At 47.2% G+C, this 16,353-nt stretch overlaps 5 protein-coding genes and 1 long non-coding RNA gene across 14 annotated transcripts in view; 4 read left to right on the top strand and 2 right to left on the bottom strand.

Moving 5' to 3' along the window:
* The window catches only part of LOC108026650 (inner nuclear membrane protein Man1), an 80,463-nt gene that overhangs the window by 12,749 nt on the left and 51,361 nt on the right, over positions 1–16,353 (top strand). The gene's annotated exons all lie outside the window — the stretch shown is intronic.
* LOC127011018 (uncharacterized) lies at positions 175–2,686 on the bottom strand. Of its 6 annotated transcripts, XR_007764023.1 has the most exons (4): positions 1,633–2,686; positions 1,433–1,544; positions 598–756; positions 175–501 (listed from the first exon to the last, which is right to left on the bottom strand). It is a non-coding gene; the product is annotated as an uncharacterized LOC127011018 (long non-coding RNA). The 6 variants fall into 6 exon arrangements; XR_007764022.1 differs by having other exon boundaries at positions 1,433–2,686; XR_007764020.1 differs by having other exon boundaries at positions 598–1,544.
* LOC108026686 (putative transcription factor SOX-14) lies at positions 2,680–9,496 on the top strand. The gene is made up of 2 exons (XM_017097775.3): positions 2,680–4,627; positions 7,885–9,496. Exons 1-2 carry the CDS (start codon positions 4,097–4,099, stop codon positions 9,328–9,330), a joined length of 1,977 nt encoding a protein of 658 aa, XP_016953264.1. The 5' UTR covers positions 2,680–4,096; the 3' UTR covers positions 9,331–9,496.
* LOC108026688 (peptidylglycine alpha-hydroxylating monooxygenase) lies at positions 9,636–12,752 on the bottom strand. Its single transcript, XM_017097776.3, has 8 exons — positions 12,426–12,752; positions 11,926–11,983; positions 11,772–11,859; positions 11,642–11,714; positions 10,567–10,699; positions 10,462–10,510; positions 10,061–10,399; positions 9,636–10,002 (listed from the first exon to the last, which is right to left on the bottom strand). The coding sequence occupies exons 1-8, from the start codon at positions 12,615–12,617 to the stop codon at positions 9,834–9,836; spliced, it is 1,101 nt and encodes a 366-aa protein (XP_016953265.1). The 5' UTR covers positions 12,618–12,752; the 3' UTR covers positions 9,636–9,833.
* On the top strand, positions 10,901–11,613 carry LOC108026690 (transforming growth factor beta-1-induced transcript 1 protein). Its single transcript, XM_017097778.3, has one exon. The coding sequence runs from the start codon at positions 11,035–11,037 to the stop codon at positions 11,596–11,598; it is 564 nt and encodes a 187-aa protein (XP_016953267.1). The 5' UTR covers positions 10,901–11,034; the 3' UTR covers positions 11,599–11,613.
* LOC108026841 (PAS domain-containing serine/threonine-protein kinase) lies at positions 13,074–16,345 on the top strand. 3 transcript variants are annotated; one of them, XM_017098018.3, is made up of 3 exons: positions 13,074–13,178; positions 13,294–15,906; positions 15,962–16,345. In XM_017098018.3, exons 1-3 carry the CDS (start codon positions 13,142–13,144, stop codon positions 16,201–16,203), a joined length of 2,892 nt encoding a protein of 963 aa, XP_016953507.1. In that variant the 5' UTR covers positions 13,074–13,141; the 3' UTR covers positions 16,204–16,345. The 3 variants fall into 3 exon arrangements, with proteins under 3 accessions (XP_016953507.1, XP_016953506.1, XP_016953508.1); XM_017098017.3 differs by having other exon boundaries at positions 13,074–13,229; XM_017098019.3 differs by having other exon boundaries at positions 13,141–13,234.

Here is a 16,353-nt window from a genome sequence, read left to right as displayed (position 1 = left end):
GAATCGAAAATATTATCGAAATTACTTAAAAAATGTATGATATTGTAAATCTTTAATACGTAACATTTATAGTGGACAGCCCCTTAAATAATTTAACTACCCCAATAAATACCCCATTGACCCCATATAATGCCAAAATAAGGGTTTAAGTACTTTTAGATTAAATAAAGCACATTTTTATATTTTTATACAATATATCCTAAAATGTCAAAAGTGGCCAGGACTTGGGAATCTTCTATTACTTCCGACACGATGGTTTGGGGCATGGTCTAGGACAGGATCGTGGAGGACAAGATGGCTTTGACTTGCCGCAAATTTTCTTCAGTTTAGAGGTCGACGCCTTTGGTTTAGCGCTCCGCGATTTCTTCATAGGACAAGTGAGCTTGGACTTCGGCTTGGGGCAACTCTTCCTAGGCTTGCTGCACTTGGGCTCCTTCTTTTCGGGCAACATTTATCGGTTGGGGAACTTTGTTCAAATTTAATGCTCCTGTTGTTAGAGTTCTGTGGGAAGAAGCATTTAAAACCAATCGAGAATTCTTCAGCATTTTTTGGGTTGTAAATTGTTCGGTTGTCTATACAGGTGGATCATTAACTTACGGGGCAGAATTGAGACTGAGGGGTCAAGGACATCTTCTCCCAATGCTCAGAGGCACTCTCCAGTATTTGCTCTTCCGTGTATTGATCAAGAAACCGCCTCCTATACTCTTTCACGTAATTATCATAGCACATATTAATCCAGTCGTCCCCCGGCAGAGCCTGCAAATAGTTGTTCCTTCCTGTCTTAAAAACTTGCCAGTTTCCTCCATGTTTATAATTTGTTTTTTTGGTCAAAATTATAATCGAATATGTAACTTTTCACGAAAATTTATTTTATAAAGAGTAAAATAGTATTTAACTTTTGTTATACAATTTTAAAAGCTTTTTGTCTAGGAATGTAGTAGTGTCTCGTTTAAAACTAGTTTACAAACTGAAAATATATTGGCCATGCTCTAAAACGTGAAAATAGGATATGAATTAAGGTTCACCTGTTAATGCTTTGTCTAGTCTATACTGAAACGATGTTCTAACGTTATTGTCCGAATTAGGGCTTTGGGACAGGCCACAATGTGTAGGAATATTTCCCTTTGAAAAATGAATTTTTTTTCTTTTAAGGAAAAAGTATTTTAAATATTATTTTTTTTTTAAAGAAAAGAAATAAATTTGTATTTAATCTGTTAAAAGGCATTGACTCCCGACTTCGACTATATTTCACTTAATAAAAAATTTTTTCGTTGCGGAGGACGGTTAATAACTTAAAAATTGTTCTGAAAACTTGTTTATTTATTTTTTTTAAATACCTAATTTAAAATAATAATCATACGTATCTACATTTTTTAAATAATATTTGTAATAATAAAAGCAGTGTTGGTTTTTTAAAAAGTTAAAAAATAACCTTTTTTTCAACGTGTTACAAAATCGATGGAAAACTTGTTGAGTCATAAACTCTTTAAAGATGATTAGCCTACGTGTAGACGTCTAGAACCTCCGTGCCATGCTAAAATCATCTATGTTTCGAAGGGAAGATTATTGATGATTCATCATGAATATTTGTACCAAATTATCGATGTAAAGAACGAGTTATTAGGCTATTACCGCATAAGTAAATGTCAATGTAAACATCAGTTCTCCCGAAAAGTCGAATGAACATATTATTTTGTAAAATCGCTGCTCAAAACTTAAGATGAAATATTGCGGTCGCGACGATCAGCGCGATTACTTCCGTGTGTCAGAGCACAATTAAATCATGCATACTCGTATGTACATACGTGTGCGCGTATGTACATTGTTCTTTAACCGATATTTATACCTGACACTGTATGAAAATGCAAGTGCATGTTCCGCTGCGTCATTCCGTGGATAAATAGTACGTATATACATCGAACCTGCATCTGTGAAAATGTATAGTTATCTGTATATTCCTGCGTATTTTTTAAGCATTCGACGTTAACTGCATGCCATTTTTATGCACATTATATCAGATCTTGTGGTACATGGCAGCATAGTGGCTCTCTGTGTGGGAGTACGTATAATATCCATGTATTTTTCTGATTTTCCGTACTCGAAAGCGTTCAGAATTGTCTGAAATAAACAGAAGCCAGATTGATATATTCATGCGCACATACAAACGGATTGTATATATTCTCGCCAGTACATGCACACACGTACAGATTAATCAAACAGCCATATGATTAATACACAGGGAACAGCTGATTCATAAGCGTCGCAGCCAATGCTGTATGTATGTCGTGCTCAGTTACTCACACACCAGCTGGCAGCGCACTGCAACAGTTGATATCAACAAACCCAGGGGCGGAGTGCGGGTGGCGCCAGTGAGAGGGGCGCTGAGAATATTCGGACAGGAAGAAGCTAAGTCTGGGAACAACTTTTTGTGGTAGGAATGAAATAAGTATTTAATGAAATGCTAGGATACAGGTGTTAAACTAACACCTTTCACCCAGAGCTCACTGCAAGTCCGCTCCTGAGCTGTCGCACTCACACACTCGCACTGGCTCTCGCACGAACCTGCGCTCTCTCGCTCTCGCGCACACACACCGAGGGCGAATGTATCTGACGCTGGTATGGGTGCATGTATCTGTATCTACGTGCTGGGGACTCGAATCGTAAACTTTGCAGTCAGTTCACTTGAACAGCTGTGAGCGATCGACGTTGGTCGGGAACCAAACACACACACACACCGCAACAGATACCCCAGCAGCATACACACGCCAGCGTATATACAGAGATATATGCATAATTACATACACCGCAGTACATGGGGGCTGCATAAGAAACAAGTACAACAAAATCACAAATATATGTACTCGAATGTACAACAAAATAAAAACGTAAAATCTTTTGCGTAGTTTATTCGCTCGCGTCGTTCGTTTCGTTTCTTCACTTTACTCCAGTCGCAGTCGCAGTCCCAGTCCATTTCATTTCACTTCAATCCAATCCAAAACCAACTCGTATCTCATCGCTTCGTTTTTCGTTGCGCTGCGCTGCTTTGCGTTGCGCCGAGAGTTTCGTTGCTTCTTCAGTTCGGCTGAGTTTCAGTTCGATTCGCTGCGATGTTTAGTTTAGATTGACCAGGACAAGAAGAAATGCCCTGGTCTCGCGCGGCTCCGTGAAGATACGCGATACAAGATACAAAATACAATTGGCAATCGGCAATCTGCAATCTGCAATCCAGACCCCTAGAACCCACTAACTAACTAGATCAACTAGGAACGCAAGAGATAGCCTGTGTGCATAAATCGGGTTGTGAATTCGACTCAATAACAGATACCCAAAGCGATCTTATTGTCAAGTGATAACATTAGCATTGCCATTGGCCAGAGACATTCGGAACCAGCTGGATTTCAAACATTATCAAAATATTTGCTGTTTCAAAACCAACACGTAAAACAAGCAAACACAGCCAGAAGCGCGAGTGCAGCAGTATTAGTGATTAGTGACCACCACACGAGCATAGATACATAGCCGCCACATAAGTACACCGCACCTACGGATATCGTTACATACGTGTGTAAACTCTCTGCACATAACTGCGAGCCAATCTATTTAATTCAGTTTCAGTGCATTTATAAATTAATAAAATTTAACCAGTGCGAGTGTGAGCGTGAGCGACACGCACACCAGCAGCCGAGCTCATTACACGGACGCAGCGAACGTGAGTCTTGGAATATTGCAAACACAAAACAAAAACCAAAAGCGAAAAAAATAAATAAATAACGAGGAACCAGTTTCACCTTGAGGAGCAATACCTAGTGCACACTCACACACGTGCAGCGCGACTGTGCATCGGTGTGCGCCAAATGAAACAGCCCGATCTGACGGCGACTATAGTGCATGTCTAGTACATATGGTACATGGCACATAAACATATATAATTGGTGATAAAGCCTGGAGAAACCGAACCCTCCGCCTTATCGGTAACCCCACTGCCACTGCTCCCACGACTATGTTCAAGCGGGGATCGGAATCGGAAGAACTGCCCTGGCACACAGACACCGATATCCAGATCGAGGTTGAGATGCAAATGCAAACGCACTGAAAGATGATAGCTAAGCCCAACCAGGCCACCACCGAACCACCAACGCGTTTTTGCCCCGGAACAGTGCCAACGGTTCCTGCAACCACCCCAGCGAGTCCAGCAGCGAGTACCCAGCCAAGGAATCCAGCCCCAAAGCCGGAGACACCCCGCACTCCGCCTGCGTCAACCCCCGAAACGCAGAACACACAAAGCCAGCCAGCTATTACTCATCCAGCGGCTGTGGCTTCGCCTTCCGCGCCTGTTGCTGCAGCTGCACCGAGAAACCCGAAGGCCCCGAAGCCCCACACCCTCAACTCCCACCTCGTAACCCCCACAGTCGCAGTCGCAGTCACACTCACACCCCGGCCCAAAGCCCAATCCCCACACCAGCACCAACACCAAGCCAATATGGACATGGACGGCGAAAGATCTCCGAGCCACAGCGGCCATGAAATGACACTGAACATGAACGGCATCGATTCCAATTCCAGTCCGGTGTTCGGATCTGCACGGGTTCCTGTCAACTCCAGCACCCCGTATTCGGATGCAACTCGAGTGAGTAACACTGCCTTCTCGGCACTGAGGGAAAATCGGATCCAGTTGTGGGGTCGTAACGATTTAGTGCTTGTGGTAGACGGGGGTTTTCAGGTAGGGTTCCCTTGTCATCGAACTACACTCGAAATGTATGTTCTAAGTTCCTTGTGGAGGGCTATAAAAAGATTTAGTAGAAAAGAATTCAACAAGGACACATTAAAAAACCAAGAACCAGCCTAGTTTTCTCCCTGTGCAGACAGGGATGCACTTTGGTGGACACGTCATTTGGCTCCCGAATCCGAATCCCCTGTCCGGTGGCCTGATCTCGTCGCGATAGCAAGATCCGATGGGACGTCTGTGTGCCCACTCAGCCGAAGCGAAATTCACGCCAGCGATGCACTTCTTATCAGCCCTAATGGGCACTACTTAGATAAACACCCCGCCCCCAGCTGTCGTCTCGTCAAGGCGAAACGTACTTGAAATTCGGCAGAGAGACCTACATATAGAGTGCACACACAAATACTTTTTCCAGACCGGACAGGTCAACAAAAAGTTTGACTGATAAGATTTCCCCCAGATTAGATTCAAGTTTTTTGCGATTATTTTCTTTGTTTACAAATACAAGAGCAGGGCAAAACAATTCATGTAGATTAGCAATCGAAGGCGCGTTTGTGTTCGTTTGCGCTTGATCATAAAAGCTCAACTTCACTTCTGACTTATTATGATGAAATACCCAGTACCAGAAATATTGATGGATGGCTATTTTGGGCTTGTAACCAGGGTCCCGGGTCCCGGGAGCACTGGCACCGATGATTCCGAGCTGCCGACCATAGATACATTCGTGGAGCGCGTGGAAGTGCAGTTTTTGTCCCCGTGCATTTACGGGGCGGTTGTACTCGCGTTTCGCTTCCCTGATGACTCACATTATTTGTCGAGCTTGCATATAAGTGTATTGTAGATATGTATCTGGTGCCCGTCCAGTGTGCGGATGGATATGCTGTTCGGGCGGATAGAAGCTCTATAATTTGCGCTGCTTAACTGTGTCCGACCGATACTCATTTGTTTATCTCTCTATAGGCTGTGATATGTTGTTGTCAGAACACAAGTTCCTTATTACGATCTAGCCAAGTATTCGTCATCTTGTTTACCAGACATTCGGGTATGGATTTGGCCAGGAGTGCACTCATCGACTCCTATCTAATAAGTTGGGTGTAGTATATAAACGCGGGCACATAGCACACATCGCACATTTGGTGCATTGACCTTGCTTAGCAGTTTGTTTTTTACGGTTATTAGTGCGGACGGACGGACGGATGGAGGAGGCAATGGCTTCGCCTTTGCCATTGCCTTTCGCCTTTGGCGTCACGAACAGAAAACTCAATTGCGTATTACCCGCACATATAGAGCCGAGAACGGAATACATGTGTACCAAGTCGTTGACTTCTGCGGCTACATGTTTATCTTTACTGCAAAAAATGTATTTAATATAGTATTCGAGCTGATGACCTTAGGATCTAAGCGTGCGGCAGGAACGGCAAGAACGGTTAAAATCGAAAGCCCCAGCCCCGGCCCCAGACCATTTCATCACTTTTACTTGTTCCCCAAAGTACGAGTGCGCTGCATGTATTTGTATCTGTATCCCACGGATGCGGGTGTCTGCAACTTCTGGCCCGGTATCTGTGTGTCTGTTTGGGCCCTGCCGTGCCATGGTATGGGTGTGTTGTGTCTACAAGAGTCGGGCTGCTTATTAGACTTGAACTGAACTGTCTGACTGACGACGACGACGACGACGACGGCGACGACGATGTCGGCGACATTGAGAGTGAGTTTCGGAGCAGAGTTGCGAGGGCAAAGGCAACGGCAACGGCCACGGCAATGGCAATGGCAAAGGCAATGGCCGATGGAGCATCGCATCCCGTCGGCCCCAACACCATACACCATCGCTCGCCGTTTCAGCTGAAAGTCTGCTCCACTCAGCCCGCTCAGCTTTTCGCATTTCGCCTCGGTTCAGCTCAGCTCGGTACTGCCAAGGGTATCGCCTCTACTTCGGATGTGGCTGTGGCTGCGGCTGTGCCTGTAGATGTGGATGAACTCGCGAGGTACACGAACTGCTGCAAGGTCGAAGTTAACGCTATTAATAGGTAGTTTCTGCCGTCTCTCGCGGCGAGAATAAAACGGTTATTCACATTGGCCAAACGAGGCGACGCGTCACCGCCGCTATGACCTATACCTCGGTGACTATGCCTACTCCAAGTGCTGCGATGATGGGCTGCCGAGATTTCTGCTTAGACCAGATACGGGGATTCCGGATTCCCGGTCGAAGGGATTGCCTGGGTCTTGACCGGGACACCAGGAAGCAGATGCGAATTAATGCAGGCTCGCCATCGGTACTGCAGCCACTTGTCCGTGTGTCTTAACAAGCGAAACAGAAACACATTTAAATACACACAAGCACAAACCATATTTCGTTTTAGGAGCGTTTTATTAACCTTGGCGAGGGACATTGAACTTCAAACGCTGCGAATACGTATTTTCGTACAGATACAAGTGCAGTACATACCGACATAGACAAGGCGGTATACGAAATGCACATATGTCGGCGCGAACACACAAACGCTCAGATGGACGTACTATATACGTATCGTACACCTCTGGTGTGAATTTTATTTCCTAACTCTTTATCTGTGATACGTTAATATGCAATGGGCATTTATATACGCAAAAGTATAATAGGTAAATGTGTTTTTCGCATGAACGAATTACCGGAGCGTATCTGCCTACATACTTGCGGTTTTTAAAAAGCGAAGGAAATTTCGCTCGTTGTTCCATAATTCGCGAAAACAAGGGAGTGCAAACATTTATTGGCCCGGGGGCTGCCGGAAGTAATTTTGAACATATGTACGGGTTACATATTGCTCAATTGGAAAAATTAAAAGTACCTTTTTCCCCCTACCTAGGGTAATAATCGAAGCAAAATCTTTTTGCTTAGCGGTTGGTCTTTATATTTGCATCGCAAATACGATTAACCGAGTGTTTGACTTACTGCTTTATAAATGTATGCGAATGGGTGATTAATTTTAAATATATTTGTTGTCACTGCTAATGGGTTTTAAATACTACATTGAAATGGAATACATTGTAGTTTTTAATATTTTGTTTGTTAGATGGAGCACTCTTTTCCAATTAGTTTTACTTTATAACAAGTTTTGCACCAGGTTACAGCTTGGGTGCTGGTAGGAGCACAAGTACTTAAGCCACCTCTCTCCTCTTCCTTGCAGACCAAGAAACACTCACCCGGCCATATTAAGCGACCCATGAACGCCTTCATGGTGTGGAGCCAGATGGAGCGGCGGAAGATCTGCGAGCGGACGCCGGACCTGCACAACGCCGAGATCTCCAAGGAGCTGGGCCGCCGGTGGCAGCTCCTCAGCAAGGACGACAAGCAGCCGTACATCATCGAGGCCGAGAAGCTGCGGAAGCTGCACATGATCGAGTATCCCAACTACAAGTACAGGCCCCAGAAGAAGCAGACGCGCTCCCCGGGATCGCTGAAGCAGAATCAGGACGCAGACAGCTGCGAAGCTAAAAATGACACGCCCAACAACACACTGTCCACTCTTGCAATTAATGGAACCACCACCACTGCCGGTCGGAAAAGCAAAAGATCTACCTCTACATGTCAAACAGGTTCCGTTTCGAAACGATTAAGGACCGACTCGGGTGATACCCCCAGGGCCAAGTACGAGGTCAAGGGGGAGTCTGCAGAGCAGCACGACACCGTGGATATTATACTACCCTCAGCCGATAATCTATTAAGCTACCAATCATCTGAATATTTACCTCTAAGCGCGCACAGCAATGCTGATTGCGACGAAAAGCTACACTCAGACCTGAGCTCGGGTCCGCTGGAGGCGCGGGAGAATCTCTCGGACGTGGTCCACCGATACCTCCCCCTGTTCTTCCCCAGCAACGAGGACTCGCAGCTGGAGGTCAACACCTCGTCGCAGAGCCAGCACAACCAGTCGGATCCCACCGCAGGCTTGATAGACAACATCGAGATCTCCGACATCAGCCCCATCGACGACCGAGAGGAGGTGATGCAGTACCTGCAGTATCCCTCGAGCGATGGCCACACCCTCAAGGTGGAGTCCAGCCTGCTGGATGGCGCCCTCGGCGAGCCCGTGTTCGACTCCGAGGACAACATTGTGAACGATGCCAACTTGCACTCGGCCAGCCATCAAATACCTCCATATGTGCCTGACAGCCACGACTGCTTTGCGGACGACTGTGGCGGGGACAACTCGTCGCACCAGGTGGAGTTCGAGGTGGTGCGTCCGCAGACGGTGACCATGACCATGACCTGCACGCTGCCCTACGGCGGACCGGATGGTGGGCACACATTCCAGAACGACGACTTCAACCCGATCCCGTCGGCCGCCGAGGACAGCGACTGCAGCATACTGACCACCTCCAACTCGCCGCAGATCGGCTTCAACGCAAGCAGCTTCGTGGAGGCGGACGCCATCGGGAGCACTTGTACATACGCCCAACAAGACTACACCGGAAGTGTAATTGAAACACACAATGATCTCAACTACGCCGCACAGGACAACAACGGAGCTCTGCTGGCCTACACATTTGAGGACCTGCCTCCTCAGCCAACCGGTAGTCATTTAGAATTTAACACTAACAAGTACGAGTTTGCAAGTTATTATAAAATGTGAGAGATATTTAAGTTTTGTGTAATTTATAACTAATCTAATTGTACGTTCATAATTTTACACCAAATTATATATATATATATGTATACAGATAATACTATATATTCCATAAATTCTATATATACAAAACAAAAAAAAAACGAGAATAAAATGCTTTGCATTGAAAACATTTACCATGGGCGAGTTTCATTCAACTGCGTAGCGGAATTATCGACTGGGTATCTATAAGATACCTGGAAGCGAGGAGATCAACCTTGTCGGCGGTCAGCTAATTGTTTCCGAATTCAACTAATAGGATTCCCACTCGGTTCTCGCGAATTATCTACATATGTTTATTTACACGCACAAATATTTTACACAAACTATTGGTGGCCAACAGAATAGGATACAGAATGGGGCTAAGCCATCATCGACAATGGTGGTAAACGATAAAATAATCCAGACAACAAGGTAGTATACATTCGTTTCGCTTTCCGCAGCTGATTTCACGGCTCCCGCCGGCCAGATTACAAGGTGCTCGCCTCGATATGTGGGATGTTGTGTAGGCCAGTGTCGGGGTTGGACCAGTAGTAGTAGGGAGCGCCCTGGCTGAAGCAGAACTTCATGTTTAGCGTTTCGCCCTGGTCCACGTAGTACATGAGGTAGAAGTTGCACATCTCATCTTCGTTCGTGGGACTGTCACGGGGGAATGCGATTATCCAGATACTCTCTCAAAGCACAAGCTGCTACTTACCCGACTTTGGTTATTCGATGACGAGTACTCTGCAGAGTACACCGCACGGCAATCTTATCGCCCTCGTAGATGGGGTCCCTGTTGCTGATGTTGTAGAACATCTGCGGCGTGAGGGGATCCCTCTTGCCCAGCTCCAGCCACTCCTGTTTTCCCTCGCTATTGGTCCTGACCCTGTAGCCAGACACCACCTTTCCCAGGCCGTGGGTGTGCACGCGGTAGGCGAAGGGATGCAGCACCTTTTTCTCGTTCACCTCGCAAGCGGTTTCCAGGTGCTCCGTTTTCATGGCCGGAATCTGACCGTCTGTGCCCAGCAGCAGTGTGCCAGCCAACTTCTTACGGCTGTGGATGCGGAGTTGGTTAAGGTGCTGTGTTACGGAATACGGAAAGATTTGCGAACTTACGGCTCTTCTGTGTAGTCCAAGAACACTCCTGAATCGTCAGTGGAGCCATCTGAAATTTACTTAACGTTTATAAATCGTTTCGAAGATTTGTCTTTCAGAACACACCTTTGAATTTATCAATGTGGGCATAATGCACCTGCAACACCAAGTATTTGGTGGGCGAGTTTCTGCCCACCTTGAAACCCACTCCTTCCGGCAAATTCAGCTTCTGGGCGTCTCTAGCCCAAGCATATATGATCTGTGTAAGGAAAAATATAAGTTTATTTACTAAGTTTATTAAACAGATAAAACGTAAATTAATATATTCAAAAATTGTATTTATCCCTTTAAAAAGATTTAATTTGTTCTGAGATACTTTCAAATGCGCACCCTTAATCCCATACATTACTATTTATAAAACCATTATCTGAGCCTAACTTAGTTCTAAATTGAAAGATCTTCAAGATAAAACCAGGATAAATGTAGATAGGCCCGCCACATATGTCAGATTAAGGCCACTTTTGATATAGGAAACAAATTCCTAGACTTCTCTAAAATTTTACATTTTCCTGTCCAGAGAGCCTGTGTTCAAGTATGCCCTCTCCTATTTGCTGCAGATGCAACGAGGAGATCTGGCCCAGGGCCATCCACAGCTTGGGCAAGTCCTACCATCCGCACCACTTCACCTGCACGGACTGCGGCCTGGTGGTGGATCCCAAGCTGTTCTTCGCGGTGGCGGACGAGGTGGTCTGCAGTGAGTGCTACCTGGGCAAGCATGTCGCCCGGTGCTCCGCCTGCCGGACTCCGATCCTGGAGCGCGGCGTGGCCACCGGGGGGCGCAAGTGGCACGAAAAGTGTTTCCGGTGCGTGAGCTGCAGCAGACCGCTGGTCTCGGCGACCTTTTTCGAAATTAACGGATACCTCTTCTGCAAGTCACATTTCCGGGAACTGTTTTCGTCCCGCTGCGCCGGCTGTGCCAAGCCCATCGACGAACGAGCCGTCGTCGCGCTGAGCACCAAGTGGCATGCGAAGTGCTTCAGGTGCCACATCTGCCACCGAAGGATCACAGCCTCCCAGTTTGGGATCCAGCAAGGACGCCCCGTCTGCCTCGGCTGCCAAACCAGCGTTCCGAGTCCCCAAAATTTGTGTGCCCCATAAACGTCTAGTCTCTAACTCCCGGCTTAATTGGTTTTATTCGTACCTGGGAATGGGAATGGGGTCCGCAGGGACTGGCCGACTCCTCCTGGGAAGCTCGGTTCATCTCGCCGCAGTTCCTGTTTGTAAAAATACTCAGTTATCAGTAGGTTCTTCGGATTCGCTGTGCAACTCACCAAGTGGTCTTCGTGGTTCCGGGCTCTCCGCATCCGTAGAGCAGCATGTGGTGGGCCGTGTTCATGGTGGCATTGGGATTGAAGCCAACTTTTTGAAAAAGAGCAGATTAGTTCTTAGAGAACCGCAGAAGGAATCCTGTTCGCAAGGACTCACCTATGTAGTAGGTGGTGGTGGGATCGACTTTGATGGGCGTGCACAAGTACAGATCGGGCTACATTCGTTTTGTTAGTTTTGTTAAAGAGAACGAGCATATTGGATTAGTCAACAAGTATTATTCAAATATGTGCTTTGAGAAACCAAGGCTATATGCCCTTTTTTGCCACCCCCCGTTCGTACAAATAATTTCGTATCTACGGCGCAGGTTCGAGAAGTGCAATCTACAGGTTTCGGTTTCAAGGCATTACATGTGGGTGTCGCATCGTGTGTATTCGAAACGCCTAACTACCATATGGAAAAAACTGCACAGTGTACGAAAGGTTTTTCCCGAACAGAATAGGTGTAAATATGCACGTCCTCAATAGATTAAACCATACTACGCATATTTAAGCGACTTTGTTGATTAAAAAATGTATATGCACAGTTGCGGAAATGTATATCACACATATGGATCAGATAATAATGGATATCTATTGGATTAAGGGCGCGGAACTTACGGTTTGCGGCGAAACTTTGGGCATTAGGAACGGAAAGGAAGCCGTTGCGCCTGTTGCCGAGTTGGACTCCAGATTCTGTTGGTACACGGAGTTCTGGTAATCCCCCTCTTTCACAAGGCCGTCTACACTTATCATCAGGCTGATAAGCAGGAGGATTCCCGCGGGAATCGAGATTCTGGATATTCGTGGCATTTTCTTCGAGTTCCTTTTTATTCGAGTGAGCCCTGCACTAGATCCAGGAAACGAAAAAAAAACCTCCTCTGTGGAAGAACAATACGTTTTGTATTGCTCTCAGATACTTTTCCACACGTAGCGCAGCTCGGGTTTATATATATGTATTCTGAGCCGTTATCGATACTCAAAGCCATCTTATCGATGTCTGAACAGGGCTGCATAGTTATAGTTAGCGGTACATTTTAAAACTTTTGGAAAATACCTTTTTTACTTTAGTTGGTTTAGTTTAAAAGCACCAGGAAATGTTTCTTTTTTAGGTCCTAAGGGTTATATTTTATGAAAAACACCTGTTACATGCGTAAATCCCAGCTAATTGAGTGGGGCTGCATTCCCTTCGACCCACTGGGGGAGTCCCTTTCTCGCATGCGCCAACCAATTGATTTTTGAGAAACGGAGCTCCAATGTTTATGGTGAGCTCTTTCGGATGCAGTGTAAGGCCTCAAGTTGGATTTGCTGGCACCTGGAAAACATTGGACTTTTAAATGGAGGACCAGGGCGATGTAGTGGACCAAGCCGTTGGTAAGCTGAGTAGTTCAAAAGCCCAGGGCCCCAAAAATCGATGTGCTAACGGTAAAGTTGGTCAAATAAAAACAAAACTAGTACTTAATTATTTACAATCCCGTGTTATTCTTAGATGACCCCATTGTGGGTACTCAGAGTCAAAGTCGCCAGAACTCGTCGACCATGCTGAATCTAATGGATGCCAATTCCTTCAGTATGCCGCCTCCAAATCTTCACTCCTCGAAGGTGATCAATCCGAACAAGGCGATATTCACCATAGACGCGAACACGGGACAGATCTTCATAGTGAACAACAAGGCCTGCCAACTGCTGGGCTACACATCCCAGGAGCTGCGGAACAAGGGCTTCTTCGATCTGCTCAATGGCAAGACGGAGAGTCACATCTCATCGCTGGCGGAGATGCAGATCGAGGGCGACGAGGGTCGAGTGGTGCTGCTGAGCGGAAAGGTCATCGAAATGAAGACTAAGTCGAGCAACAAGATCCTGGTCTCGCTCTGGATCCGCCAGATTAGCAATGACGCCAGGCACATAGCCGTTGCCGAGCCCGTGGAGAGGCACATCTGCCACATAAGCACGGATAGATTCGGGGTAGTAACATCCGTTGACGCCACCACGGCTACCATATTCTTCTACGAATCCACCGAAAGCGTGGTGGGCGTCAACATCACCGCTCTGATCCCGTTTATAAAGCTCCCCGACCCGGACAGCAGAGAGATACCCAAGAGCCTGCGCAAGCAAAGAGCCACGGGCCGAACTACGGATAATGTAAAGTTCCCTCTGTGTCTGCTGATAGCCCTGGATGAGAATGCTGGAACAGGAACAGGAGGATACTCCATGTTCAACATCACCGTCTGGGTCTTTCAGAATCTCAGTGGACTTATTGTGGTGGACGACATAGGCAACATATTGATGTGCAACCAGCCGTTTTCGCTGCTAATGTTCGGCTATGGCCAGGACAAGATCTTGAACATGCATATATCCGCCATACTACCCAATTTCGGGAAGGACTCCCGCGAGGACAAGAGCCCCAATGTGTCGAACACCTCGATAACCAGCAACGACTGGGAGCCGGACACTGATCCCTTCGTCCTGGACAACGACTCCTCGCTGCAGTCGTGCAAGAAGAAGGTGCCACCCAACAACGAACCCTCCTCGGTGAGTGATGCCCACCTGAGCTGCAATCTGGAGAACAGCGGTGCGTTGTTCTGCGACCTCCGACAGCCGGATGATTGTACAATAGATGACATCCTGACCCCGGTCAATGCCTCGAACAGTTTTCCCGCCGATGAGTTCGAGGGGGGATCCCACTCGCACATTAACGAGATGGCCCTCGACAAGGCAAAGTCCGTGTCCACGGAGACATGTGACGCCTCCGGCAGTAATCCCGCCACCAAGCTGCTGAGTTCTATCAACGGCAGCTTTGTGGGCGAGGCCGTCCACGCCGATGGCTCCGTCATAGAGGTGGTCTACTCCGTACTCCTGCAGATCCTGCCCTGCTCCAATCGGGTGTACTGCATCTGGGTGTGCCGAAATCCCAGCACCCGACTGGACAGCGAAAAGTACAACTATGCGAATCTAACGTCCACATTCAACAGCATGGCCAGCACCGTCGAGCAGTCGCTGGGTCAGGTCATCAAGACCACGGCGGCCCAGAACTCCAGTCGACCCAACTCGCTGTCCCTGGTGTCCAAGTACGAGGACGAGCTCTACCTGGGCGACTACAGCAAGCACTACACTTCGATCCGGCAGATCGGAAGGGGGGCCTACGGGTATGTGAACATGGCCTTTAGGAACTCCGATCGCCTGCTGGTCATCACCAAGTTCATTCTGAAGGAGAAGCTCTGCTCGCAGTTCATGGTCAAGAACCGCGAGGGCAAGGAAGTTCCTATCGAGATCCATCTACTGCAGACCCTGAACCACAAGAATATTGTGTCTGTGCTGGATGTGTTCGAAAACGACCTGTTCTATCAGCTGGTGATGGAGAAACACGGCGCCGGAATGGACCTGTGGACATTCATTGAACGGCGCCCGCTGATGGATGAAAAACTGGGCAGCTATATTTTCCGGCAGGTCGCGGATGCCGTCAACTACTTGCACGAGCAGAAGATACTGCATCGCGATATAAAGGACGAGAACATCATAATCGATCAGAATTTTAACATAAAGCTGATCGACTTTGGCTCGGCAACCTACATGGAAGAGGGCAAGTTCTTCTCGACGTTCTACGGCACCACTGAGTACTGCAGCCCGGAAGTTCTGGCCGGGAACAGATACGTGGGTCCCGAGCTGGAGATCTGGGCCCTGGGCGTCACCCTGTACGTTCTGATGTTCTTCGAGAACCCGTTCATCGATGTGGAGGAAACGTTGAAGGCCGAGATCCAGATACCGAAGGCGGTGTCCGAGCCTTTGAGCCGTCTGCTGAGTTCCATGTTGAACAAGGATCCCAAATACCGCTGTACCATGCCCCAGTTGATAGCCGATCCCTGGCTGACCCAGGAGGTGAATCCCGCGGCGTTCAGTTTCTCCTGGATTGTGCCCTGCAAGGCGCATGAGGCCAACCCGGATCTGTACTTCTCCGGCTACCTATACTCCAGCACATCGGTGCTGTCCACCATTTCGCCGCAGGAGAGCTTCTCCCACATCGAAGAGTCCTCGATGGGCGGCAGTGATGAGGCGAGACTGGCGTGCCACAGGACCGGGGGACCCAAGCTGTGTATCAACGATGGTACGGAAGATGTCCGTATTTAATTTTTGTGATATTCATTTCCCTTCCCTTTTAGCGAAACACAACAAGATGGACACTCTCTACGCGAAACAATTCCAGTTAAACACTTCAGTGAGTAACCACGAACTGAGGGCCTCGTTACCTGACTCCGGCCACCCAGAAATCGGAGGTTCTATATGCTCCTCGAAATCCGAAAACGATATTTTTAAGAACAAGCTCGAGCCCTGCGTCTCTGCCTATAACGTAGTTAGCCTGCACGACGTGAGCACGAAACCTAAAACGCTTGACCTAAAGTAAAGTTATATATCTGTTGTACATGTGTAAATCGAATCTACGCATAAAGTCATATGTAAATAGCAACATCTGTGAAAGGACAATTAAGGGTTTGGGGCTGAGAAATATGTAGAGGAAAATAAATCCATTTTATTGTTACTTAACATCGTTTTA

The sequence above is a fragment of the Drosophila biarmipes genome, chromosome 2R (genome assembly GCF_025231255.1).
Source record: "Drosophila biarmipes strain raj3 chromosome 2R, RU_DBia_V1.1, whole genome shotgun sequence".
In the NCBI taxonomy this organism is placed as follows: domain Eukaryota; kingdom Metazoa; phylum Arthropoda; class Insecta; order Diptera; family Drosophilidae; genus Drosophila; species Drosophila biarmipes.
Note: the sequence above shows the minus strand (reverse complement) of the source record. Positions and strands in the feature narration are given on the sequence as shown.

Coding starts and splice junctions, on each gene's coding strand:
- LOC108026841 (XM_017098017.3), top strand. CDS start 13,142: ATGGAGGACCAGGGCGATGTAGTGGACCAAGCCGTTGGTAAGCTGAGT. Junction 13,230..13,293: donor CAAAAATCGATGTGCTAACG/GTAAAGTTGGTC, acceptor TGTTATTCTTAG/ATGACCCCATTGTGGGTACT. Junction 15,907..15,961: donor CAAGCTGTGTATCAACGATG/GTACGGAAGATG, acceptor CTTCCCTTTTAG/CGAAACACAACAAGATGGAC.
- LOC108026690 (XM_017097778.3), top strand. CDS start 11,035: ATGCCCTCTCCTATTTGCTGCAGATGCAACGAGGAGATCTGGCCCAGG.
- LOC108026686 (XM_017097775.3), top strand. CDS start 4,097: ATGATAGCTAAGCCCAACCAGGCCACCACCGAACCACCAACGCGTTTT. Junction 4,628..7,884: donor CGTATTCGGATGCAACTCGA/GTGAGTAACACT, acceptor TCTTCCTTGCAG/ACCAAGAAACACTCACCCGG.
- LOC108026688 (XM_017097776.3), bottom strand. CDS start 12,617: ATGCCACGAATATCCAGAATCTCGATTCCCGCGGGAATCCTCCTGCTT. Junction 11,984..12,425: donor CCAAAGTTTCGCCGCAAACC/GTAAGTTCCGCG, acceptor AAACGAATGTAG/CCCGATCTGTACTTGTGCAC. Junction 10,003..10,060: donor CATCGAATAACCAAAGTCGG/GTAAGTAGCAGC, acceptor CCCCCGTGACAG/TCCCACGAACGAAGATGAGA.